The 27,157-nt window shown below is 36.9% G+C and overlaps 4 protein-coding genes and 1 non-coding gene across 6 annotated transcripts; 3 read left to right on the top strand and 2 right to left on the bottom strand.

Annotated features, from left to right (window-relative positions):
* Positions 1 to 2,960: 2,960 nt before the first annotated feature.
* On the top strand, positions 2,961 to 4,429 carry LOC132170763 (putative UDP-rhamnose:rhamnosyltransferase 1; the record flags this gene model as incomplete). The annotated part of the gene is given in 1 exon segment (XM_059581861.1): positions 2,961 to 4,429. A coding segment is annotated over 1 exon segment (1,366 nt), but the record flags the coding sequence as incomplete, so codon positions are not given.
* Positions 4,430 to 7,268: 2,839 nt separating this feature from the next.
* LOC132171067 (uncharacterized) lies at positions 7,269 to 13,265 on the bottom strand. The gene is made up of 6 exons (XM_059582283.1): positions 12,867 to 13,265; positions 12,686 to 12,792; positions 9,828 to 10,648; positions 8,498 to 8,630; positions 7,696 to 8,030; positions 7,269 to 7,604 (listed from the first exon to the last, which is right to left on the bottom strand). Exons 1-6 carry the CDS (start codon positions 13,174 to 13,176, stop codon positions 7,481 to 7,483), a joined length of 1,830 nt encoding a protein of 609 aa, XP_059438266.1. The 5' UTR covers positions 13,177 to 13,265; the 3' UTR covers positions 7,269 to 7,480.
* A 2,126-nt stretch (positions 13,266 to 15,391) lies between these two features.
* Positions 15,392 to 15,464, bottom strand: TRNAR-CCU (transfer RNA arginine (anticodon CCU)). Its single transcript has one exon. It is a non-coding gene; the product is annotated as a tRNA-Arg (tRNA).
* A 5,238-nt stretch (positions 15,465 to 20,702) lies between these two features.
* LOC132170542 (receptor-like cytosolic serine/threonine-protein kinase RBK1) lies at positions 20,703 to 24,989 on the top strand. 2 transcript variants are annotated; one of them, XM_059581553.1, is made up of 9 exons: positions 20,703 to 20,835; positions 20,921 to 21,005; positions 21,212 to 21,718; positions 23,233 to 23,490; positions 23,665 to 23,819; positions 23,899 to 23,978; positions 24,070 to 24,205; positions 24,297 to 24,446; positions 24,516 to 24,989. In XM_059581553.1, exons 1-9 carry the CDS (start codon positions 20,830 to 20,832, stop codon positions 24,678 to 24,680), a joined length of 1,542 nt encoding a protein of 513 aa, XP_059437536.1. In that variant the 5' UTR covers positions 20,703 to 20,829; the 3' UTR covers positions 24,681 to 24,989. The 2 variants fall into 2 exon arrangements, with proteins under 2 accessions (XP_059437536.1, XP_059437537.1); XM_059581554.1 differs by having other exon boundaries at positions 20,913 to 21,005.
* A 484-nt stretch (positions 24,990 to 25,473) lies between these two features.
* LOC132172290 (uncharacterized) lies at positions 25,474 to 26,404 on the top strand. The gene has a single exon (XM_059583763.1). It carries the CDS (start codon positions 25,644 to 25,646, stop codon positions 26,277 to 26,279), a length of 636 nt encoding a protein of 211 aa, XP_059439746.1. The 5' UTR covers positions 25,474 to 25,643; the 3' UTR covers positions 26,280 to 26,404.
* The last annotated feature ends 753 nt before the right edge of the window (positions 26,405 to 27,157 follow it).

Below are 27,157 nucleotides of genomic sequence, written 5' to 3'. Positions count from 1 at the left end.
ACCATATAGCTGCTTCTTCACGTACAGCTTATTCGTCAAATTCTTCGCCATATACAAACTCTCCAATTTCTGCCAAATTGATTCTGCCTTTTCTTCATCAATAACATTGTGAATGACTTCATCTGACAAATTAAGACGGATCGCACTGGCAGCCTTCGCATCCATCTCTTCCCAAACATCATTCTCCATCTTTTCGGGTTTCTTTGCCTTTCCCAATAATGCCTTGTGAACTCCTTGCTGAATCAGCAAATCCTTCATCCTTCTCTGCCAAAGAGAGAAATTATTCTTCCCATTAAACTTCTCCACTTCAAACTTGGTACTCGCCATATTTGCCGTCAATTTGATTTCTCGAACCTAAGCTCTGATACCACTTGTTGTGCAAAAAACACACGATCACAATTACGGCTAAATAAAGTGAGAGCAATCACACACAAGATAACACCAAGATTTAAGTGGTTCCCTCAATGTGAGGTACATCCACTGGCAGAGGCAATCACGAAGAAATTCACTATGAAAGATGGAGTACAAAAATATAGTAGAGAAAAAAAATCACTCAGATCCAAAACCCCAATACACCCAAATCTCACTATCACACAATAGAGATTATTCTCAAAAAAGGAGAAAACAAAAGACAGGAATACTAACTCTTCTTCTTTTGCTGGGATACGATGGCGGGTGGTCTCTTATAATTTTTTCTCTCTTTCTCACTATGCGGCTTCACAAGGCTTCTTTTTCTTTCTCTCTTGCTATTCTCCATTGCCAAGAAGAAAGAAAACAGAACCTAAACTCACTGTCTTGCCCACACCCAAAAACCAAGGCTGCGGCGCTAGTGTTGTGAGGCCTCTCAAACAGCAGCCCACAAATTCACTTGTGCAGCTCTGTTGATGTTTTTCGCACTCCCTATTCACGCACAAAACTTTGGCTTTATACATGGGCAAAGTCGGTGCACTCCAATTCTCCTAATACAAGTCATTCTTGGATTCCATATAAGACAAAAACTATAAAGCCTTTTACAAGAAAGACTTGTACACCACGTGAGCCCCACACACTCCAACTTAGAGAAGGATTTGGAGAGCTAGTCTCCCATGTCAGTACCCATAAACCAATAAAGCAAGACATGGGCCCATAACTAAATTGAGGGTTGAAAAGTCACATAGTCAATATATATATATATATATATATATATATATATATATATATATATATATATATTTTGGTGTGGGTTTTTTTTTTTAAAAAAAAATTAATTTAAAAGGTGGGAAGGGGCGACCAGTGTAGTTTTCCCCTTGAGCGTTACCATCGGGGTTCTCACCCGCTGTGGAATGTCCGGTTTGAGTCATAACTACTGTCTGGGAAGGCGAGCCCATCACCACAACCCCACAAAGGTGTGAGCCAGTAGAGCCCCTTCAAAGTAGCATCTGGTTCACGCATCTAAGACTTTTAATGTGGATGTATTTTTGTGATTTTTTTCAAATTTTCTCTAAATATTAGGAAGGGAATGACATCATCTTCTGCTAGTGCTAGAGCTATTTTTCTTATAAATGAGAGAAGATTACACTTTTTTTTTTTTTTTAATTATTATTATTAGATTGCACTTTGATAACACACCATCAACTTCTTTTCAGCACATGATGGCCCAAAATGCACATAAAAAACAAGAAAGAAAAGAATGTTTGACACCTCTTCTATCTTAAGTCTATAGAACAAATTCAAATTAACACATAAAACATAGACCTCAATAGGCATGCTGAAACACATAAAACGCACACTCATCTTAATGGTTGCCAGCTGCATTTCACCATTTGATATGAGCTCATCTCTCTTTGACACATCATCCTGAAATATGCGCGTCTAATTAATCACATGCTTTGCTTTACTTTCTCCAAATCAACTTCCACTCTTCATTTCGTCTTCTTCATGTCTTCACTCTTCACATTTGAATGTAACCCTAATGGCTAAATCATCCCAAATCAGACATAATGTCTTATGCTCCTTACACCTAGTGACCATGCTTCCACCCAGCTCCGCTTCATGCGGCAGTGATCATGACAGTGTTCATAGAGAGAGGTTTGTGACATGAATATAGGCAGGAAGAAGACGAATATATGTAGGTCGTGAATACAGTGTGCTTGAAGTCATGGCAGTTACGTGACATGAATATATGTCTTGTTTGGTATAATTTCTCTCCTCTCACCCTATAAATCTCTCATATTCACCTTGTTTCCTTGATGATCGTATCATTAATAAAATTTGTTTATCATGTTGCTTTGATTTTTTTTTTTATATATACTTAAATACAAAATTTAAATGATCTAATGCAAGCCAATTAAGCTCGATACCCACCCTGGCAAAGCCAAACTTGGACATGAAATAAGTTTCATGTCAAGCTCGAGCTCAAGTTCGACCAAAAATTCAACAAGCCAAGCTTAAACAAGCACTACCCACTCAAGTTCAGCTCGTTTAAACCTTCTAGGTGTCGGCTGTAGTTTTGAGTAAATAGCAAGTGGATGGGGAAGAGAACAAGAGAACAAGAGAAGGCGAAAATTAAAGGTCTATAGGTCTCTAGTTTTCTACACTTAAAGAGTCACAAACAGACAAGAGCGGCAATGCGTGCCGACACGAATGTCCTGTAATTTACCAGCCGCCGGGTTTGAATATCACATATGGAAATGTTTTTGCAACTCAACTTATTGATCGACGAATGTGATGTCATATATATATAGAAAGTTTCACTCAGGAATGTCCGGTTTGACAAGTAGATTTGTAGCTCAATCTTCTCGTATAATAATTAATAACACTGCCCCCACCACTCACCAATCAAACCACTGTCCAAGCCCTCTCCCCCTATATATATATATATATATATATGAGCCATCCACGGAGAATAGAGAAGATCAACATTTTACTCTAGAAGCCACCCACCACCACGAACTCCATATATGGCTGATGAGCCTGATCAGAGCCATGTTCCCATGGCTAGCCTTTGGTCACATGATCCCCTCTTTAGAGCTCGGCAAGCTCATAGCCCGAAAAGGTCACCGTATTTCATTCATATCAACCCCAAGAAATATTGAACGCCTCCCCAAGATCCCACCAGATTTAGTACCTTTGATTACTTTCGTGAAGCTTCCCTTACCCCACGTAGAGAACTTGCCAGAAAACGCAGAAGCCACCATGGACGTACCACACCACATAATCCCCTACCTTAAGATAGCCCACGATGGTCTCCAACAACCTTTGTCTCATTTTTTAGAAACTTCGGCTCCTGATTGGATTATTCACGACTTTGCCCCTCACTGGTTACCACCAATTGCTTCCAGGCTAGGCATCTCCCTGGCCTTCTTCAGTATTTTCAACGCATCAACGTGGTGTTTCCTTAAACGAATTACAACAGGGTCGAGGAGAATGAAGCCAGAGGATCTCACTGTCCCTCCCAAATGGGTCCCGTTTCCAACCAAAATAGCGTATCGATTCTTTGAGGCGAAGAAAATTTTTGACAGCATATTTGAAGACAATACTTCCGGTGTTTCAGATTGGTTTCGTATCGAGACGGTGACCTCAGCCACCGAGGCCTTTGCTATTAAAACCAGCACGGAGGTGGAAGGTGAGTGGCTGAAGCTCCTTGGCGAGCTTTATGATATACCTGTAATTCCGGTGGGCTTATTGCTTCCCTCGACGCCGCAAGAAAGTGGAGACAACAACAAAGATAGCACATGGGGTACGATTGGTGAGTGGTTAGACAAGCAGCAGAAAGGATCAGTAGTTTATATAGCACTCGGGAGTGAAATTCAACCAAGTCAACAGGATTTCACAGAGCTGGCTCTTGGACTGGAGCAATCGGGGTTGCCCTTCTTTTGGGCTCTAAGAAAGCGGATTGAGCTACCGGAAGGATTCGAGGAGCGAACGAGAGGTCGTGGGGTTGTTTGGACGGGTTGGGCGCCTCAGTTGAAGATATTAGCTCACGACTCGGTTGGGGGTTTCCTGACTCACTGCGGTTGGAGTTCGGTGACGGAGGCGTTTCAATTTGGACGCGCACTTATTCTTTTGCCCTTCTTGGGTGACCAAGGATTGATAGCAAGGTTTTTGGAAGAGAGACATGCAGGAGTTGAGGTGCCCAGAAATGAGTACGACGGGTCGTTTAGCAGTGACTCGGTGGCCCTAACGCTGAGGTTGGTGATGAAGGATGAGGAGGGGAAGATTTATCGCGACAAGGCTAAGGAAATGAGCACCGCAATGGGAGGGAAGGAGCTCCAGTCCAAATACATTGACAAATTTGTTGAGTTTCTTTGGAGCCACAGCCATGTCGACAAGAGTACGTTGGGTTAATCTTTTTTTCAAACTGTGTGACAAAAAAACAAAAACAAAAAAAGTTATGTAAACAATGCAATAATGTAAGTTGGCATGAATTTGCCTCTTTGTTGTTTTTTTACTTTCGATATTGGACAAATGATTGCTGTTTTATATTTTAATATCGATATGCCTCCAAGTGCTGGCTATCAAGTATCAGCCCATCCCATGACCATGTATATGCCTTGTTTGGTGAGAAAAAAAAAAGAGTGTAATGATTAATATAGAAAAGTGAAAAAAATAATATTAAAAAGTAAAAAAAATTTGTTTTCTAGTGATTTTTTTATTTAAATAGTAGTAAAAAATAAATGATGTGAAATAAAAAGTGAATGATGTGATATAAAAAGTGATAATATTTTGATGTTAATTTTTTTGAAAAATTAGATGAATAGTATGGTAGTGTTCGGTATTGTTTGCCAAACACCACCTATAGAGTTTCACAATATTCACAATATGTATATGCGTGCGCGCGCGCACATATATATATATATATATATATATATATATGTGTGTGTGTGTCTCTCTAAGCAATGGATATTCTTAGAACTAGCCAGCAATATCAGCTCAGTCTCACTCGTAACCCCTATTAATAATTCTTCTTATTATTATTTTTACCTTAAGTCAAACATTAGAGACATGGACTAGAGAAAACTATTAAGGATTAAGAACCCGATTGGAATTGTGTAGAAAAATAATTCTTTTATCTAAAAAAAAAAACATGAGAGAGCTTTTTAACAAAAAAATAAAAATAATAAAATAAATCTTTTATGCCACGTGTCCCTCTAAAGTTTAAATAATAAAATATTATTAAATATTTAAAAATAAAATAAAAATAAAAATAATAAAAAACTTGATTACACTAATTAAAAATTTGGAGTGGCCGGGCAGGTTGGGGGTGGCTCATGGCCCCAGGGGGTGGTTCGGCCACCCTTAGGGCCAAACCCAAAAAATTACTAGGGGGTGGCTTTGGTCTTTGGAGGTGGCTTCGGCCATCCCCAACCGGCCCATAGGGGTGGCCACCCCAAATTTTTTATTAGTTTAATTAGATTTTTTTATTTTTTATTTTTTTTATTTTTATTTTCTTTTTAAAAATTTAATAATATTTTATTATTTAAACTTTAGTAGAACACGTGACATGCTTTGAGCCGTTGGATAATATTGAATGACCAAGATTAACAATTGGAGAATCTCAAATTTCTCCTTCAGTGAGAGGGGATCCGAATCCCGATGTGACTTAAAGTTTTAAACCCATTAAGAAGGCAATTAGGTTTTTTTTTTTTTTTTTTTTTCTTTTCCTAACAACATGTTAAAGACAAAGTTGTTGTCCGAAGCATGTCACACCAAGTTGCATTAATTGCATTTTTTTTAAAGAAAAAATCTAACTATATAAATGAAGTATGACACATTATCTTATTTGAAAAAAGGAGAGCCATCCGTGGCAAGAATTCAAGATAACGTTGAAGTAAAAAGCAACAAATGAAAAGAATGAGTGTGTGAGCTTGAGTTGTCGCATACGACTAATAGTAAGCTATTTTGAGGTTTTAAGTTTATTTTATTATTATTATTTTGTTTGTGTAGGAAGTAGGATTAAAGAATTGGGTAAAAGATTTTTTTTTTCTTTTTTTTTTTTAGTGTAAGAGTGAGATTGAGTGTACGAATTGAATTTTTGGGTTTGAGTAATTTTCATCACTTACTTTGTACTTCATTTTTTATTAATGAATTTTTTTGTAATTACCTATGTCCATAAATATACCTTAATATTGAATGAACCGTGTAAATTCTTGTGTTCTCATGTATGATTGTTTTATGTAATTTATTTTGATCGTAATCTATTGCACCATCACTATGGACTCAACAAAGACTAAAAGAAGCTTCATGTAGCCATGTTCCCATTATCATGGTTTTGGTGTTTGAATTTGGGGGTGTTTAAATCACTAGTTTTCCTATAAGTTTAAGCTGACTCAACGACTCAAGAGTCTAAACACAAAATTTAACAGTCATGAAGAAAATGAGATATAGACTATGGTATCAATTTTTAGATATAAGCAACAATGTTCTCTCATTATTGAGGAAACATGTACCGCCACTTTTCGAAGATGAGCCCTCCATTGGATCATTACTTGATGCCTCGATGCATTCATGGTTGTAGAACAAGAATACGGTGTTGTGTGCGGTTGGAGACTAGTGCTCAAATGGATCCAAACCCTTTATGGGACTAAAACAAATAGAATGACTATGCTAATCTACCAAAAATGGAATAAATACAACATTGGGCTCTAAGAAAACGAAGTGGTTCGGTTGGTGCGGACTCGGTTGAGCTACTCGAAGGATTTTAGGAGCGAACCAGAGGTCATGGGATTGTTTGGACGAGATAGGGGCCGCAGTTAAGGATATTAGCTCACCGGTCTGTCGGGGTTTCTAGACTCACTGTGGTTGGGGCGGGGCTTAGTGCATGATAGAGGCATTTCAATTTAGCCGTGCAGTTATTATGTCCTTCTTGACCGACCTAGGATTAGTGGCTAGGTTTTTGGAAGAGAGGCAAGCATGAAGTAAGAATGGAAGTACCCAGGAACGAATAAGACGGGACATTTACCAGAGACTGTGGCCCAGAAACTGAGGTTGGTGATGAACGATGAGGAGGGAAAGATTCATCGGGACAGAGCTAAAGAAATGACGACCATAGTCGGAGACAAGGCCCTCCAGACCAAATACATTGTCAAATTTGTTTACTTCCTTGAGAACCGGCAACAGGCATTTCACCAATGGTTTTTTGTTCTTTTATTGATTGAAACTCCCTTCAAAATGATTCACTCTCATTTTACGTTGATTGAAACCGGGTGAGAACAGAAGTAGCACCCTTGCAAATTCAACCTTTGTAGATAGAAGTAATGGTGTTAAAACGGATAGTAAACACGCCAATGTAACTGAAAAAAGGTGCTGCTGACGGACATTATTAATTAGATAAATTGGTAGAGTTACAGGGAGTCTAACTACATACTTTATCATCACCAATAAATGCTATCTACATATCTCTACATACATAATGCAGCGAAAAGAGAGCAAACTATTGCAGAAAAAGTACCAGCCCGCACGTCTGTGTGTGTGTACACTAAATGATCATATGCTCGCAAAGCTACTTACTCGAAGGGGACATCAACCTACTTTCCTCGGTATCATGTTTTGATGAAGCATCCCCACCCATCAATTCCTGAAAGCCCTCCACCTTCACCGGTGGCGCTCTAACAATGCCCATGTTCCTGCACGCAAACAAGAAAACTCGTAAGAATTACAATTTCTTATGCTAATGGCCATCAGTGGAAAGCATTGTTATTTAGTGTTTTCTCTTACTGTGTCTGAATTTGGGGCATTTGAAGGGAAGACATCTGTCTAAATTGACTCCCAGGTTGAGCATGGAGAGTCGACATTGCAGCAATCTGTTGTGGCCGCAAATGCATCTGGGGATGTCTGGCATTGATAGAGTTGAAGGCATTGCCATCCATTGGTAGTTCTGATGGGGCTTCAATCTTAACTTGTACCATTGGTCTGTCCTTCTCCGTATCCATACCAGGGCGAGGAGTGGATTGTGGTTGGCGTCTTCGCAACTGCTGCTGCTGCTGTTGCTGAAAAGCCAGATTTTGGGGATGAACAATTTGCTGCATCTGTGGATGTATTTGTCTAGGCATCTGTAGGTCAAAAATTGAAATGGCATCAGCATACTAATAATGCCAAACTATGTTGTCAACTTAGGAGAAAAAGAATAATAATAACACCACATCATGCAAATGTCAACATTGAAAATCTACTGATACAATGAAACTCTAAAAACTGAAGGAGATTTTTCTGAAATCTAGAATCCACACCGCTGAACTTAGTCTACACAAAAAGCTTGTTCTTAGAAAATACTGAAGGGACCGCAGGTGCAAAAATGTTTAGAAACATCATTTCTTTCAATGATCTCCGGGTAAGGAAAAAAAGAGCTTGTGGTTTGTCAAAAGGTTAGACACCATAACTTGATATAGACACAAAGATAACTGGAAATTAGCATCAGCTAGCTGAATTTTGCAATTCCATGAACAAACCAGCAAATTATACAAGGAACCGAAGCAATACACAGGTAAAATTCAGAGAAATCGAAAGTAGATGCACATACTTGCTGGGGTAGTAGGATGGAACTATGGTGCTGTGACTGCAACTGTGGCTGGATTCCCTGAAGCTGCTGCTGAGTTTGTTGTACAAAATTCCTGGAGCCATCCTTTACATGCTCCGCCAATGGCCCCAAATTACTAGTGAGAAAAGAGAAATATGTTTGGTAAGAATAAATTAGAAAATTGGCGTTACCATTGATATTACTAATGAAAAATACAAGTGCACACAAATTTGAAACAAATTATATCTAAAAGAAGTGAAAGATTAAATTCAAAGCCAAACCAATGTCCGTATATTTTGACTCTGTCAGACTTGTATATATACTAGAACTAGATCATTTGTCAAATTATGCCAAATGGCATAACACAGATTTTTTGGACATTGATTTTCCCTGAACCTATTTTAACATTATCAGCTATTCAATTAAATATCAAACCATTTAAAACCATTTGATTGGTCTAATCAAGGCCTCAAAAGACTATGCAATCATTTATGGCCAGAAGATCAGCCAAGCTTAAAACATTTCACTTTTTTGCAATTAATTTAGATTAATTGGATATAAGTTGCTGTAAAGGTGGGAGATATAAAGGTACACACGGACGGGAGTACTTGTAGACAGGGCATGAAATTGCCCTCTTGCCAAATTAGTTGGTTTAGGAACCGCTAATCAATAAGCAAGGCAATGCGAGTAATTAGATGTGTGTGTGTGTGTGTGCGTGTGAGAGAGAGAGAGAGAGAGAGAGAGAGAGTTCTTGAAAGCCCTAATATATGCAACTGAAAAAAAAAAAAAAAAAAATCAAAATAGCACTTTGATTCTAATTATGTGTCTGATTTCAATTTTGTTCTTCAACTATCAATTGTTTCAACCTCCTAAATTTTTTTAAAATGGTTCAATATTATCCTTACATTGTCTCGCAATCATTCTGCAAATGGATGTTATTAATACAGAAGATATTTTATACATATATCGTAGAATATTGATGAGGTACATTTTGTGACTATTTAATATCATGAAACTCTGCAATTCCATGAATATTCTACACAAAAGTTTCATGATATTAAAAAGTAAAAGAGAAGTCACAAAATTAACAACTAGAACATTTTTCAAAATGAAGCCAAAACATGCTTATCCAAGACATAATTCAAGACCAGCAGACCATGCAACTATAAGTTTGATCATATACACATGTAGGAATAGGCAGACACAAACACAGAAAACTAATATACAACTTATTGTGCTCATCTCTCTGCAATTGAAAGTGAACAAAACCAACATGAAAGTAAAATAACAATTATATTATGATAGCACAAAGTAAAGGAGATATCAAACTTACCCATATCCCAATGTTTTAAGGAACATCTTAATTAATTCAGTAGCTGAACACTGCTTTCTGTAACTATCAGAAAGAACTTTCAATATTCGGCCTAATTTACATACATGACAGCTCAGCAACTGAGAGAAGACTTCCACTGGAACTTCCGTGGCACCATCAAACCCCACACTTGTCAACATTCGTGCTATTACCTTTCGAGACATCTGTGACGCTTGCTCTGGACCAATACGTTTCCTGTTCCCTTCAGACCCAACTCTTCCACGAGATAAGCTTCCTCCGTGTTCCGTGCTAAGGTACTCAGGCCTGATACCCAGCCTCTCAATCATCACAGGGCTCCTGGTGATAACTTGAGGCAAGGTATCAAGAACTCCATAAAACTCCACTTTCTGGTTTTCATCCACTCTATCTATTGGGGAGAGTGCACTATCAGGCACACAGTTCAATGTAAACATTGTCTCTGGGAAAAAAGGTATATCATCTTCAATAAAATTACTGCCATTTAAAGCAGAATTTGGATACATGTTTGGTGCATTTTCCACCATGGAATTTCCATAGCTCATGTAGTGATCCTCCTTAATAGCCATGCGCCTTTTCTTATGCTTCTCAACAAGTCTGAGATAAGCAGACATCTCTTCAGGTGTACGTTTTTCTGGTTCATGGTCCCCAGATGACAACCTATAGGGTTTGCTAGCTCTATACTTCTCAATAAACTGATTATACCATGTTTCAGGCAGTTCTTCATTCCTGAATCTCTGTGGTATGTTATCAATCTCAGATTCACCATATCTTGATCCGATGCTAAAAGCTGCCCTTGATTGAATCTGCACAATTGAGTCCATATGTTGGCTAACCCAATGAAAATTGTTCCAAAAAAGGGTACAGTACCATCTATAATCAAATGCCCTTGTGCCATGGAAGATACAAAAGATATGATAAGTTGATGGCAGAAGCACAATATCATATGACTTATTATTACTGTCTATGATTCAAGCCCAGCTCAAAGTTGTCTTAAAATAAACACAATGGCACCAACATGGGGTGAAGCTTAGGAACATGCATACTCGAGGTGACTTGGCTCGATTAAACCTTTTGTGATGAAAAACACAAAAACATTGGTATGTAATCTCCTCTAAATGAAAGGAAGTCAATAGTTGTTTTTACCCCAAGAGAGGAAAAGAAAAAATTTGAACTAGTGACTTCCGCTTCATAGAGCGCAGTTCCTCAACTGATTGAGCTACCCTTGGGGTCCAATAAAGGAGGTTGATAGTAGAAAAATGAAACCATACAACATCAGGTTTTATATATATATTATCCCATTATGGGAAGGAAATATATGGTTGTTGTGTGCTTTGTACTGTTTCATAAAGTTGTTTGACAATACCTTAAGAAAATAGCAAAGATAGTGACATGGCATATGAAAATCAATTTAGCCTCATATTAAGGTGGACCGTAAAAATTACATTTTTGTTTAAGTTACAGTTTGAAAGGTCTGAAAAGATGAAAAACCCTTCAAATGGTCTTTAACAACTTGGACAAGGAATGCAATTGACCCTAAACGCATAATCTATTGGAGTTTAGAAGAGGATGGAGTTTATGAATAGTACGTAGACATGTAAGACAAAGGCATGGCAACTATAAGAACAAGGCATTTTCTTTTCATGTGAATAAGAAATTTTTAGAAGACACCAAGGGAGCTTGACCCAAGTAGACACAAAACATCCAACACCATACCCAAGAAGCAGAGAAAAATCTGAAAATATATAGAACCTTGAAAAACAAGAAAAGGAAAATGAGGAATAGGGTCAGCCCTTTCATCCAACAACATGAAGTGAGCAAAAAAAATATCCTTCAATTCGAGCAAAGCTTCATGCCCCTCAACTCAAAATCAAAATTGATGCCTGGCCTTATTGATGGTGCTATTGTTGAGCTATTGATGGTGCTGGTCTCCATCAATAGCTCAAATCACCTCAAATCAAACAAACACCTCAAATCAAAATTGATGGTGCTGGTCTCCATGCTAGGCACTTTCAACAACTACCAAAATCCCTGTGCCAACAAGCAAATGTCTCCAAGACTGGGTGTGGCAGACTGAAGACACCCAATCAAAGAGAGCAAAAAACATTACAACTCCCTAAGAGAATAGTAAAATGTAAATGCAAAAGAATGTTATCTACAACCTACAATTTACACATACAACACCAATTCACATCAACTTGACAATAATTAAATGATATGCCCTAATTTGTGTAATCAAGTCAAATGCACAAATAGGTCCTCAGTTATGCTCCAGACAAGCAATATGGTTTCCTTCATAAAACTAATCAGGTCAAATGCTGGATCAGGATTGTAACGGTAAGCTCCATAATGAGAAATTTATATGATAAGCAAATTACATTATATGTAACATTTCAGAGTTGGGCTATATCAATAAAATGGATTCTTTGGAGGTTTTATAACCCTTAAAAGAGAAGCTAAGAGACCAAGTATGCTTTACAGTACAGTAAATATCCAACTTGAAGAAAGCGAATTTCTCATAAAATGAAGAGGCTATAGCTGCACAATTGTTGACTTGAGATAAACGAGCAAAAAGACAAGAAGTGGCATGCAAACAATGGGGTTAGAGGTAGCCCAAAGTGACAAAATATAATAGGAAAAACGACTAAAGGAAGCTCAAAAACGATGTGAACTGGGGAAGGGCTGAGCTTGATTCCTACTAAGGGAAGAATACAGCTCTACCCATAGTAGAATAGCGAACCAAATTTCACGTAGTCGCCCTAAATTTCGTTAGGAACTTAGAAAGTTTCAGCGAACCAAATGCAACAAAGCAATTCGAAATAAATGGAATTGTGGAAGGGAACCTTGGACGACGCCGGATTGGACGAAACACCACCTTCCCGCTGTTGAGCCCCATCTTGCGCTGTGTTCTCCAGCGTGAAGTAGACGTCGTCCCCGTGCAATCGCAAATCTGCAACCATAGCGTCAATCACAAACCAAAGTATCCAAGAAAACAAAAAACGCTAAAAATCCGATTAGACTCACAAGTCGAATTGAGCTTCGAAACGGCAAGAGAAGAAGACGCGAGCGACGAAGAAGAGGAAGGATTGGAGCGGAGGAAGAGGGAGACGCAGGCCTTGTCGAAGAGGAGCGCTCGAGCGCGGAGTTGAAGCTGGATCTGAGCCCTAGATTTGGACTCGTCGGCTCGCATGAAGGCCTCCCACGAGGAAGGCGATGCCAGGTAGTGGACGAAGTTGGCGTGGTTTGACTCGCCCAGCCACTGGCTCCACACCCCGCAGCTCTCTAGCTTTCTGGCCAGCTCGAAGCCGCGACTCTCGTCGCCCAATAGAGCCATCGTTTTGGGAAGGAATTGAGCACTAACTACGGAAGGACTCGCTCTCTCAGAGAACTCGAATATTGAACGGGTTTTGCCGTTTTGGTAATTAACTCGAGAGAACGAGGAAAACTAAAGCAGAGCATTCCCAATAGCTAAACGTTACTTTTATTTAAAATAACTCCTCAAATGTTTAAAAAATTTTCTATATTGAATTAGCCAAAAAAAAAAATATATAAAATAGATATTTAATTAGAAGAGCTAAAAAAAAACTAAATGTAACAGCATTTTTCAAATGAGCTATTTTATTTTTCATTGTTTTTCTTACCTATTTTTTCTTTTTCTCAAATCTTTTCCTACTTTTTCTCTACATGTTCTCTTTTTCCCAAAATTTTTCTCATTTTTCCTCTCACATGTTCTCTTTTTCCCAAAACTTTTATTACTTTTAATAATATTTTAATAGAATAAATAAAAATATAGCTAATCGGATGTAGAGACATTTAAAAATGGCTTAGCTAACCTAGATAAAAGTGAGTTTTAAGAAGTCATTTACATAAAAATATGGCTCCTCTATTGAAAATGCTCAAGGTATTCTTTAAGTTACGTCAGCAATTAAAAACTTCACATTTGCCCATAGAAGTCAACGTCACAAAATTCCCACTTCATTATTATTATTATTATTATTATTATTATTTAGAGAAAAGAGAAATGCCAAAATTTAATAAAATTCTCATATTTTGCTCATCAAAATTTTAAGTGACAAAGTGTGCATGGCCTAAATTGATGGCAAATGACACTTTGCCACCTAGAATTTTGATGGACAAAATGTGGAGATTTTATTAGATTCTAACATTAGAAAAAAAAAAAAAAAAAAAGAAAAAAAAAAGGGGATGATGTAGCATCTTACCACATTAACTTATATGAACAAAATATAAAATTTTTATTAGATTTTAGTCTATCTCAAATTCATGTGACATTCCACGTGAAGCTGGAGTGCCACCTAAATTTTTTTGAAGGTCAAAATAATAGTAACAATTAAGAGGTGACCATACAACTTACAGTCACTCTCAAACAGTGTCATGCTCATGGATGGTCAATCATCCCCCTGAGGAGAAGAAGGGGTGATTGAACACCACCACCAAACTTTTGGTAGCGGTTGCAACCAAATTTGATGATCACAATTACTCTCGTATGGTAGTCGGAGGTGACGCTAATCCAAAGAAAGAGAGAGGATTTGTGCAAAACAAACAATTATTGGCCAATGCTGTAGTGCCACATTGCACTATCACATTATCCACTGCTTTTGCCTATTTCTTCCACTATTTTTACACGGATATGTAGTTTTAGGGCTCATCCTGCACAATATTGTTGTATATGCCACATAGAAGATTAGGATATCCTGAGAGATTAATATAATCCAATCTAATTGTAGGAAGAGAATAGGTTAGGCCTTTTATTTACCATGCATTATCATTTAAAATTGTTTGCTTCTAAACATAAGAACTATGGGCAGAGTTTTCCTTCAACCCCGTCAATAATTGGCATGTATCTCTTTGTATGTGAAAAACACACGTTTTTAAAATAGTATGTGGTTCTCATATGCTTTTCTAATAAAATTTCTTTCAAATTTTTCATTGCAATTTAAAAAAATATGTGATTGTCACATGTAAAAGAACATATGTATTTTTTATAGATTGGGTTTGTAATTTGGCGGAAATCTTTGTCAATTCCACTACGTTCAATGTATTACTTTGGTTTTCAATAAGGAATTGGTACAAATTAAGTCATTTGCACCTTTCATCAAGATGGAATAACAAATTTAGTGTTGTGGAAACACCAAATCTATCAATTATCTACAATTTTTTTTTTTTTTTTAAAAAAAAAACGAAATAAAGAACAAATCAAAATATAAAGATAAATCTTAAATAAATAAAAAAATAAAGATAAAAATTTAGTATTTTCACAACACTCTTTTTTGTTGTTTCATGTTAACGTGTTATTATCTTAATAAAAGATATAAAAGACTTAGTTTTGTGCCAATTCCATTTAAAAATTATTCTCAATAATATTCAATCGAATACTAGAAAGGCTCATATGAGATCGGAAAAAAAAAAATCAATTTTTAATTAAAACCAAAAAAAAAAAAAAAATCATTTTTAATTGCATCATTGTGTTGTGTCTAACTGGCTATGCAAAACAGCTCTTTGCTTTGGCAAAATAGTTTATTGACAATGCACGCGCCAGGTAGGGGTCGAACCTACGACTTTCTGCTTAGGAAACAGACGCTCTATCCACTGAGCTACAGGCGCTTTTTATGTTTAATTATGCGTACTCTAAAATTAAATAATATATAAACTGCCTGCATGCTTCATCCTTTTTTTTTTTTTTTTTTTTAAAGTGGTTTTTCAGCCTTTTTAAAATGAATGATAAATTCGAGACAGCCTGCCAGGAGGTGGGTCCCCCCTCCTATTGAGAAGCCACCAATTTCCTCGAATCAGAGGAGAGTCGGTCCTGCGGATTATACAAACACTTTTTTCTTGTTATTCATATATAGCTTTGGTATTAAATATTTAAATTGCCAGTCGTGTCTTTAATTGTTGATACGATATTTAAATTACCAATATTCATCCTTTTACACCCGACCCAACAGGGTCCATTCGGGTCGAACAACTGGGCCTAAAATCAGAAGGCAAAGAATCCTCTAATACAGCCACCAGATATAGCACAATTTGATACCCAATTACGATTGTATGAGGCAAAGAATTTGGTCTCATTATCTTGCCAAGCTAAGAGCCATACCGTACTATCGGGTGGTACATGACAAGGGTCGTATCTCACAGAGAACACTAACCGAATGTCATGCTTGACCAAGGGCCTACCCTATCCTGAACAACATGCATGAGAAAGAGACACTCCATCTCTATGTGTGCAACGACAATAAACCATTTCAGGTACATTATTTTTAAACACCCACAGTTGTTACATGTATTTTTCTTATCGACTTAAGCATCGAAGGCTTAAGTTATCTACTTTCCTCTTTCATTTTATTGATTTTTTTTTTCCTGAAATCTTGTTAAATCTTGTTTAGAGTTAGTTTGACCTCTTGAACATTACAATTTACACAATTCCATCAAAATTAATAGACATGTTCTTTTGTTACATTAATATTTGTGAGATCGAGCAGGTGGAAAGTAATTGTCCTTTCAAGTTTTTCAATGGTAACCATTGGGAGAGCTCCTGTTGGAGAACTACATGACCTGATGACCAGGCAGCTATGAGCTTGAATGGCATCCAATGAGTTAGTAAAAATATATGGAAGACACAAGCTTATACAAGTGAGCTAAGATTATATAATTTAGCTATGATGGACGGGGTGACAATTTGTGTTGATATACGATTATATACAGTTCAGATCCTTCAACCGTAATTTGCTAATTTCGTATTGAATTCAAATCAAATTTGCAAATCGTGCAAAAAATAGTCAGTTTGATGGAGCTTGATGCCTGCCATAGACAAAAGATCTCTAAAAGATGCACTCCACTAATCCTACTTGGATACTATGTTTGAAACTTAATCAAGTAACTAGTAGTAAAAACCTTCCAACTAGTACATGAACTCCCACCAAAAATTACTCATAACCAATGTAAGTAAGACTCTCCCACAAATAGCCATCATTTTATGTATTACGAAAGAGTATTATTAGAGGTATTATAATTTTATTATAAGTTCTTTACAAATTGATGTAATTTATTGATGTGAGAGGGTTAACTAACCTTTGAATTGGCCATTACTCATTATAAAATGGGAAAGCAGCCCAAAGAAGTGAAGAACCACTCTCTCTGCAGATAGAATTTGATTCAGTCAGGCCTTATCCGAAGCACTTAACCCAAATGTGGCTTTTATGTTTTTGTACACTTTGGTGGGGGCTGACAAACAGTCCAAAAACACTAAATATTTTGTACAAATGCATGATCTCACATGTATGCTAAATGTTAGCGACCCATTTTTTGGTTGTTTATTATTAGGTTGGAGCAACTGATCCATCTTTTGGGGCATACCTTAACCACCCCCAACAGTGCCATCATCCCCACGTATCTTTCCCCATTTCAGTCTCTCTTCTCGGTTGGTGTCCTACTATACTATACATCAATTTGGAGGAGGACAAAAGTTTTTTTTTTTTTTTTTCATTTTATATTAAAAAAAACTATTCAAAATAAAAAACACCCAAAAACTTTTTTCACGGTTAAAAGATACCCTAAAAAAACAAATTAAAAAACAAAGAGATTCTCATAAATGTTTTAAATTATTTTTTAGTTAAAAGGTCCACTCTTTTGGTTCCCTTTAACAATACAATGAGGCCCATCGAAATCTGCAATTGTGATACCTTTTTTGTTGGTATTATTAAAAAAAAAGGTGGAAGAGAATTCAGTTAAACGCACTTCCCTAACTGAAGTGACCTTTGGAGACTCGGTGAGGTTGGTGGGCTTTGTGTTCTCGGATTATATGCATTGGAAATGTTTGAAGTCATCTACATAACGGGTTTAGTTCACCCACTTCATTGATAACTCTTCTCCACTTTCCATTTTATACCACTTTCTTGATTGCGATGGCCCAAATCATCATAACTAATTCAATGTCAAAGGGAACCCAACTCTAATTACAAATTCGGTCGGTCTCTCGCTCTTTCCGTCAACTGACGTGTCAATTTACGTAAAATCTGTTATATTACGTGTGAAACTTATCACGTTTTAAAACTGACGACCACGTCAATTGTAGTATTTCAAGGTTTTTTTTTTTTTTTTGTTTTTTTCGATCGAAATGTTTGGTTAATCGAGTGATAAGTGTGCCAAAATATTAGGTTGTTGGGGAAATTTATCTTTGTCCTTCCTTTAACATTTGATAATTAATTTTATATTTGAAGTCAAATGGAAGAAATAAGCTTGGCACAGTCGATTCATTTAACATATGCCTTTTTATTGCAGAGATAGGCCACATGCGTTTTAGTTGAGTAGTGGGTAAAATTCCTACTGTTCGAGGTCTTTAAAAAATAATAAATAAATAAAAACTGTATAATTTAAGTGAAGATAAAATGTCATTTCTTTAATGTAGAATTTAAGCATTTGTTGAACTTTTCTTCCAAAGATCAAGTGTGTAGTTATTAATAGATGATTTAGGGTTTGTTTGGGAGTGCGTTTTTAAAAAAATAATCTGCATTTTTAAATAAAATTGCAATTTTAGAGTATTTGGAATTGCGATTTTAAAAACGCAAGTTTTAAAATTGTGAAAAAATTCGCGATTTCTATAAGCTGATTAGGGAGTGCTTATTTAAAAAAGTGCAAATTTAAACCAAAATTACGATTTCAATTAAAACAATATTTGGAGCAATATTTACTTATTTGGCCATGAAACCGTAATTATATGCTAACGTTATTAAAACACTCAATTGATAAAATTAAAAAAAAAAAAAAAAAAAAAAAAGTACTTACATGTTTTACCAAGCGTCTATGCGATTTTAAAAAGTAGTGATTTTAAAAACACAATTTTTAAAATGAGACTTATTGAAATCGCTCTCCTAAGCAGGCTCTTAGTATTCTAAACTCCTTTTGTTATAATATTAATTTAAATTATTAAATTTATTATTTTTTATCGGCTTAAACTTTTGAAATAAATGATGATTTAATATATATTATAGTCCAAAGTTTATGTGATTTTAATTAAATATTCTACTTATTAGGAATCATTTGTTAAAAATGAATACTATTAGAATATTTATTTAAATGATTAAGTCTTACTATTCTATCAACTTATTTTTTTGTTGTTGAATAAATGGTAGTTAAACATTATCCTCTTGTGTGAAAGCAGTTAATTAAACTGATTAGCATTCAAAGAATCAATATACATCATGATATTTTTGTTTAGAACAAGTCATCATCTGAAACCACGTTTGACCAAAAATTATTTGAATTCCAATGAAATATTGGAGCAGAGTTGAGATTTTCAGCAGCTTGAGGTCTTCTCAGCGTTTGCCAAAGTTTGACATAGCCAATTTTTTTTTTTTTTTTTAATTGAAAAAGAGAGATATTAAAGGAAAATCCAAATTTAAAGTATTAGCACTAAATTTGAGGTATTAACACCAAATTTGAGGTATTAGCACCAAATTTAGGATGATCGAATCCCTTTTGGGTGATATAATCCCTAAATGGTTAACCTTTCACTCCTAGATTTTAATTTTGAATCCAAAAACAAGTTTTGAGGTATTAAAAATTAAATATTAACTTATAAAAATTTAATTAACAAAAAAAAATTACAAAATTACAAATTTTTTTTTATTATTATTATTTAATATATGTCCTACGCTAAGCTGCCTTTTGGCAACCACATAGCAGGACTCATTGGGGCATGTACAAGGATAAATATCTGAAAAGTCATGCTTTTAGAGATCTCATAATCTCATTTGTTCAAGTAAATGTTCAGACAATTCAAACAAGTGATGGCTCGAACTGTCTAAGCATGTGTCAAATCGCGCCACATACTCGGACATAAATTGTCTTATTACATTGCATTAAGACAACTTATTACACCCTATCAGAATCCAAAAGAAGGATAATAATGGTGTTGTTAGGCAACACGTCATCCTCAGAGCTTGCTTATAGTTTTCGTCTTCAAAGGCCCCGAAACTTGGCTAGACATAAAGCTTTCTTAAAGAAGAAGACAGTTTTATTAGTGGTAATATGCGATGCCTCCTTGTCTCATGTCCATCATTCATTAGAGGACCTCATATATGCAAGTGGTGCTTTCTTCTAGCATGCGCTCATTATTCAGCATGATCATATATTATTCTTTAATTTTGTTAAAATTAAAAAAATAATAATAATAATGATAAAAAATAAAAAATAAAAAATAAAAAAGGAAAAACAGAAGGAAAAAGACAAATTGGAGTTTGGTAAACACAAAGGGTGAAGGAAAATAGTAAAAATAACGTTTTATTGGTAATAGTCCCTTAATCATAACCTACATTTTAAAACTGGTAAATCAAACTAATACTCAACATAGAAACCTCTAAATTCAAATGGCAGAATTCGCCCGAAAATCTATGAAGAAATTCGTCCCATCATCCAAATGTTGAAGAAACATCCAATACACTTTTTGGAAATGAACCCACTTGTGGTACGGACATGGGTGTTCCCTATGTCCATCGAAAAACAAAAACACAAATACAAAATTAAAAAATAAAATAAAAAAGATTTTGGATCACATAAAAAAGATCTTCCTTCTCAATCCCGAAAATGCCCTTGAAAACTTCAAAATATTACATTCATTTATTTTCATCGGTCGTTATATTCCCCACCCCTCCTCCCCACTCCTCCCGCGCTTAATGACAACGCTTTTAGCCGTTAGTCGCGGCAAAAATCACGAACGTAAATACCAACGGTCAGGATTGCATCACGAGAAACAATATTTAAAAGAAAAATAAAAAAATAACTGTGGGAAGCAAGCGTACATCTAAATACGGGGAAAGGTGTATAAATATAGCATATATTCCAAGCACCCTCGAACTGGTTTTCGCTTGCTCTAAACCTCCGAGAATAACCACCTCCCAAAGATATACCATTTTTAACGATCTTCTCTCTCTTTCTCTCCATATTGTTCCTCTCTCTGGACTCCCCGAATGTAATGAAGGTTGTTCATTTTTGTTTGTTTCAGTCTTTGATTTTTTGTTTTTGTTTTTTTTTTTCTTATGAGGTTATTTCTTCCAGGATTATAGGTGGTCTGGGTCTTAACGAGGTTGGGAGTTAAGAGTTTCGGGAAATCTGAGAAGATCCAGGACGCCTTAACCATGTCTGTTGAAGGTAAAATATATGTATTAATTCCAATTTTAGTTATGTTTGAACGTGGGGAAGCAAAAGTCTCTGAAACTGAAAGGGTGTTTAATATAACTATTGGGGTTGTTGAAGAGCAACGTTTAGTTTTCGTTCCCTTTGTTTTCTCGGGAACCAAACGAAGAGTCTGGGTTTTCCATTGCTGAAGCTGCTCTTTCGTGTTATGGCATACGCAGAGATAAACAGAGGCGAAACAGAGGAAAACCCAGAAATAGAAACAGAGCAAGAGCCAGAGCCCGAGCCAGAGCCAGAACAAGAACCAAATGTTGCTATAAAAAAGTTGGAACTTTCAGACGACGACGACACGTCCCCAAGAGGCGTTCTGGAAATCCCTGTTCTGGGCACACCGGACTCGGACCACAGCGGGAGCAGCAGCTTCAGCTCGTCGTGTGTCTCTCCGCCGCAAAAACCGACGGTGACTCCTCAACTCCGAGAGAGCCATAGTGGGTCGCACTGGAAGTCAGTGATCGAGGCCTTGAAGAAGAAATCGAGGAGGAGATTCTCGACCATCCCGTCGCTGGGTTCGAGCTACGACGTTTCGAAGAAGAACCTGAAATGGAAGTTGGCTCGGATTCGGTGCGCCGAGGAAGGAATTGATTACGAAGGGGTTTCGATGCCCAAGCCGTCGTGGAGGAACTTTGACTATGCCGAGCTCTCGGCTGCTACTGATAATTTCAGTCCTGGTATGAATATACATTTTCTTTCTTTTCCTATTTTGTGTTTTTCAAAGTATTCTAGAGAGTTTGATTATGGATTGTTCAAAATTCTGAGTTGAAAGTAATATCTGAAGTTTAAACTTTAATTTTACAATTTATGTCCATTTCAATTAAATATATAATACTATTGGCAAGACGTGTCATGTACTTTGAAGTTTCTTAACATAATCAGAATCCTATAGTCAAGTTTGGATCGAATTAGAAATTGTTTATTTGTTTTGATATTACGACAAGCTAACAATTTTAAATAAGAAGGTAGAGTGGATTCAATTTTTAAATCTAAAACTGCATTTTCTGATGCTTATAGACTAATAAAAAAGAAAAATTTAATCCTTGTTTTAGCATATTTGTAGCCAAAAGCTACTTAAACTTTCACCAACCGAATCACGCGGCAGCCGGTCCGTAGTACACAGACTAACTTTGTCTTATTTATAAAATGAGATGTTATTAGGTTGGAAAATTTGGACAACCTAAGAGATGAGGTTATAGGTTATAGGATTAGGATTATTTGTTCCGAACAAATGTGTCCTGCATTTTAGACTAATCTAAGCAAGTAGATTGTGCAACCCTTTTCTTAACATATTTAATAGGCACATAATGTAAAGGGTGATGTTTTTACTTCTTCAAATAAGAAGTAAACCATTGTATTTATTTTGGGCACTACTTAGAAACCTTATATAATGATACTCCTCTCCTAAGGCTAAGGAGAAGGAAATGTAGAGTAATTATAGTCAAAAGCTTGTGGCTTGAGTGTATGAATGTTCACTACTCCGGCGGAATCTATCAACTAACTAGTGTTGACTGAAAATTTGCTACCAGACGCCTAAAACTTTTCTTTGGGAGGCGACTTTTTGACCAAATTTTGATTGGATGGGAAAACAGGAAACGGATTGTGGGACCTGGCTGCTTGACCTGTGTACCTAACCTAGGAAAAACCTAGGCGTGCCGGTGTTTTAGGTTGCCGGTGGGTCCCTGCTCTAGTTGACTACCTTTGGCAGCAAGTTGGAGTAGGTTTGGAGAGTTAAAGTTGCTGATAGTTAAGCATCTCTGCAAAGATCTTGTTTGCTATCCCAAAGAAGTTTTCTCTTGTTTTAGCCACTCATTTTTTCCAAAGATTTTTCCCCAATATTTATTGAATTTGGAAACTAAATATTAAGGTGGTGTTTGGTAAACCCTTTTGTTGTGGGTTTTTTCTTCTTTTTGAACTTTTGAAGGGGTCAACTTTATGCAGTTGCCTGCTGTAGCTTTAAATAATCGATGTTGACGAGCTTTTTGTCAGATTTTGGTCATTGTTTGCAACAGTTTTCTGGCTAATGACTAGTTATAATCAATGGTACTGGACGACAGAAGTAGACCTAGAAGTCGATTGAATAATACTGAGTTTATCAGCAACGTATTAAATTCTAGTTAAATTGTCAATATTTATTTATTGGTTAGTATTTTGGAATATGATTCTAATTTTTGTAACAAAATTTTGATAGAGAACTTGATTGGGAAAGGCGGGCATGCAGAGGTGTACAAAGGATGCTTGTCCGATGGTCAAGTTGTAGCAGTAAAAAGGATAACAAAAAAGGAGAAGAAAGATGAGGATAGAATTAGCGATTTCTTGTCAGAGCTTGGGATTATTGCACACATAAACCACCCCAATGCTGCTCGATTGCTTGGTTTTGGTATTGATGGTGGTCTGCACCTTGTCCTTCAATTCTCCCCGCATGGGAGCCTTTCTTCTCTGCTATTTGGTGCTGTCTCAATCTCTGTTTGATTCTTGATTCTTTTGTTATGTGTTGTTCATTTTGAACTGATGGAAATTTCCCAATTGAACCCACTAAGAACAATGAAATGTACGTTAACCAATGATCATGGATTTATTTTTGGCTGATGAAGAGACATCAACATCAACATCATCATTTCAGGTTCATCTGAGTGTCTGGAGTGGAAGATAAGGTTTAAGGTGGCTGCAGGGGTAGCGGAAGGATTGCAATATCTCCATCACAAGTGCCACAGGCGTATCATTCACAGAGACATCAAAGCCTCTAATATATTACTCACCCAAGATTACGATGCTCAGGTATTTATTTTTGTTGCTCACAGTTTCTGCATTCAAATGGAAACAAGTAGAATTTTCAGACCTCATCTTTAACATGCAGATTTCTGATTTTGGACTCGCAAAGTGGCTGCCGGAAAAATGGGCTCACCACGTTGTCTTCCCTATAGAGGGCACATTCGGGTTAACAATATTGCATCATTTCTCATTTCAATTACTTCAAAAGGGTTAAAAGTGATCATCTGGGCTTACGAATCTTTTTATGGATCTTCAGGTATTTGGCTCCTGAATATTTCATGCATGGAATTGTTGATGAGAAAACCGATGTATTTGCCTTTGGGGTTTTGTTGCTGGAGCTCATAACTGGTCGCCGTGCTGTTGATTCAAGCCGACAAAGCCTTGTCATCTGGGTATTATGCTTTTGCTGATGTTATAATATTGACGAACATATTTGCAGATGATGAGAAATAATCTTCTTTCTTTCTTCTTGGCTATGCATAGGCAAAACCATTACTGGACACGAGTAGTGTTAAGGAACTAGCAGATCCTCGACTAGAACATGCTTACGATCCTGGTGAGATGAGACGTGCCATGTACACGGCTTCAGTGTGCATCCACCATTTACCCGGCATGCGTCCACAAATGAACCGGGTATGATGCTATAATCATATATATATATATGATTACTGATTACTGATGCAAATTGGTGCATTCATTCAGGTTGTGCAGTTACTAAAGGCGGAGGGCGGACCGCTCGAACAGAATCAAAAGTCGTTGTCGACGGCATCGAGATCTCTCCTTTTCAATGCTTGTGACCTGGAAGACTATACTTGCTCGAACTATCTCAATGACCTCAATCGTCACAGGCAACTTGTGATGGAATAATCCTCAACATCTGCCCTAGAGTGTTCCCTTAATTATTGCTTACTTGTCTGTGTGAATGTTGTAAATTGGTATGGCCCTGCAGTTTTATATGTGGGTGAAGCCGGAAGTTTCACCAGCTAGTGTATTTCCTCAGCTGATCTCTCAACATGATGTAGCTTTCTTGTCACTTGTCTGTCCTTAACTTATAGAGCATAGTAGTGAAGAGCGGCGTATTTAAAATCGCCAATCTAATGGAAAACCTCTGCACAACCAACAAAAGACAATTTGTGTATAGGGTACTGTTTGTATTGCAATTTGCAAAGTTGGAAATCCAGTGCCTTGATTGGAAGCAAACTATAACGGATTTGTTCTTGTTTTTGTTTCCCGTATAAGAACACTCAAAAATCACGGTAAAAGGCCAGATGGGCCGAATTCATTTAAGAAAGCTCAAGAAAAATATATGAGTTGGGTTTGAAAAACGAATACCCAAAAAAGCGGCCCAAAGTATGAGTTGGGTTTGAGCATCTCCTTCTTGGTATATGATATGGAATTGGAATTTAATATGCCATAGTATGACAAAGTGTATACCAATTGGAATGCCAAGAAAACACCATATAGTAGAACATAAAAGCTAGCTAACAAAAAGTTTTTCTTTAAAAAATAATTTCTTCAATCCTTTTATTAAATTGACATTTATTCTTAGAGCACATAATTCTTTTATTTTATTTTTTATAATTTATTAATCATAATAAAAATCCATGTTAGTTGGAAGCAGTTTTAACCTAGTATTTAACTTAATCTTCCAAAGTTTACAGTTTTGGGCGTTGGACCAACCGCCATGATAACGTTGTCGTCCTCGAAATGAAAGGTCCAGATCGGTTTACAAAAAAAAAAAACATCCAAAGTCCATGCTGGTTTCCAAACCATTCAGAATCAAATCCTGCCATCCGTCAAATTCTAGAAAGAGAAAGAACTTGAGAGAGAATGGCACCAGAGATTGTGCTCCAATTGGCGCTCCTAACCCTAACCCTAGCAATGTTCATCGCGATCCGCAAGTTCCCCAGAGAAGCCCTGAGCAAGCTCCGAACCAGGCACCGAGCGACTCTCCAATCCAACCGCCACTTCGCCCACGGGTCCACTCTCCTGGCTCAGGCCCGAGGGGCCCACCCGGCCCAGTCCCTGGCCCACGCAAAGTCCGCTCTGTTCGAAGCCCAAAAGGCCCTCTCTCTCTCTCCCAAGGATCCGGGACCACTCGTCCTCAAAGCTCTAGCTCTGGACCTCATGGGGCACAAGAGCTCCGCGCGGAGATCGCTGGACCTAGCACTGTCGTCTCCGCGAGTGAGGTCGCTCGCGGAGAGTGAGCGTGGGGACGCGCTGGTTAAGAGGGCCGAGTTGAAGCTGGCGACGAATCGGAGGCGAAGGGTTGACTCGGCCTTGGAGGACCTGGTGGAGGCGGTGAGGCTGGGAGGAAGTACCAAAGCTACGGCGTTTTGTTTGCTGGGAGAGTGTTACGAGCGTAAGGGGATGAGAGAGGCGGCTAAGGAGGCTTTTGAAGGGGCCTTGAGGGTCGAGCCTGGGTCCGTCGCGGCCCGTCAGGGATTGGATCGCTTGGGCCCATGAACTTTGGGCTTGGTTCGAGTCGACCTTGTCATTCATTTGCTGAAAAGTAAATAATAATCCAAAGGCTAAGCTCTTGTGAGAAACGCTACTTTTACTCCTTTTTTTTTTTTTTTTGGTGTATAGGAACCACGTGTATTTGTGCTAAGAGTATTCTACCGTGTATGATTTTTTTTTATCTTAGTTATTATTTTAAAATTAAATCATCAGTGATTATTTTCTATCAGAATTCATAATCATAATTTAACCAAGACATAAATAGTCAATTATGAGGCATTTTGGCTTTTTTTGTAAAACTATAAACCCTATCAGCAACAAAGGTTTGCATTTTGCTTAACCAAAAACAGAAAGAAAAAAGAAAAAAAAAAAAAAAAAGGATTCAATTCCAAGTATTTTTACAATTACAATCTTTTAAATTCTCTGGTGCCTTACAATTTGATGATATAAAATTAAAAATCAGCATTCATATATGCCCTCGTAAAGAAATAATACTTAAGGGCTAATTTTCATTTGTATGTCATTTCAACAGTATGATAGTTAGCATTACGCTACAGACAAAAAAAATAAAAAAATCTAAATTAGCTTAAAATCTTAGACAAAGTTTTGTTGTAACCTAATATACTAAGGTGATGTGTCCAAAATATATTTTCCTTGTATGAGAAAACTTTGTTCCAAAATGTTTTCGGGAATCGGGTATGGCTCAATTCCGACCTAAAATTTTTAAGAAATAGTTAAATCGGTTTGAAAATTACGCAAACTCCTCATTTTCCTCTCCTTGGTGAATATGTGAGGAAAAAGAAAAAGAAAAAAAAAAAAAAATTCCTTAGTAAAATACTAAAATGGGCCCAAAAACATGCACAAATAAAGCAAATGAAAGAGCA

Source organism: Corylus avellana, chromosome ca2 (genome assembly GCF_901000735.1).
Source record: "Corylus avellana chromosome ca2, CavTom2PMs-1.0".
In the NCBI taxonomy this organism is placed as follows: Eukaryota; Viridiplantae; Streptophyta; class Magnoliopsida; order Fagales; family Betulaceae; genus Corylus; species Corylus avellana.
This window is presented reverse-complemented; position numbering and strand designations above follow the sequence as displayed.

Excerpts from the sequence above, each read along its gene's own strand:
- LOC132171067 (XM_059582283.1), bottom strand. The coding sequence starts at position 13,176 with ATGGCTCTATTGGGCGACGAGAGTCGCGGCTTCGAGCTGGCCAGAAAG. Across the intron at positions 12,793-12,866 it reads TTCGAAGCTCAATTCGACTT|ATTTGCGATTGCACGGGGAC; the intron begins GTGAGTCTAATC and ends CTATGGTTGCAG. Across the intron at positions 7,605-7,695 it reads ATGCCCCAAATTCAGACACA|GAACATGGGCATTGTTAGAG; the intron begins GTAAGAGAAAAC and ends GTTTGCGTGCAG.
- LOC132170542 (XM_059581553.1), top strand. Across the intron at positions 23,491-23,664 it reads CCTTTCTTCTCTGCTATTTG|GTTCATCTGAGTGTCTGGAG; the intron begins GTGCTGTCTCAA and ends TCATCATTTCAG. Across the intron at positions 23,979-24,069 it reads CCTATAGAGGGCACATTCGG|GTATTTGGCTCCTGAATATT; the intron begins GTTAACAATATT and ends ATGGATCTTCAG.
- LOC132172290 (XM_059583763.1), top strand. The coding sequence starts at position 25,644 with ATGGCACCAGAGATTGTGCTCCAATTGGCGCTCCTAACCCTAACCCTA.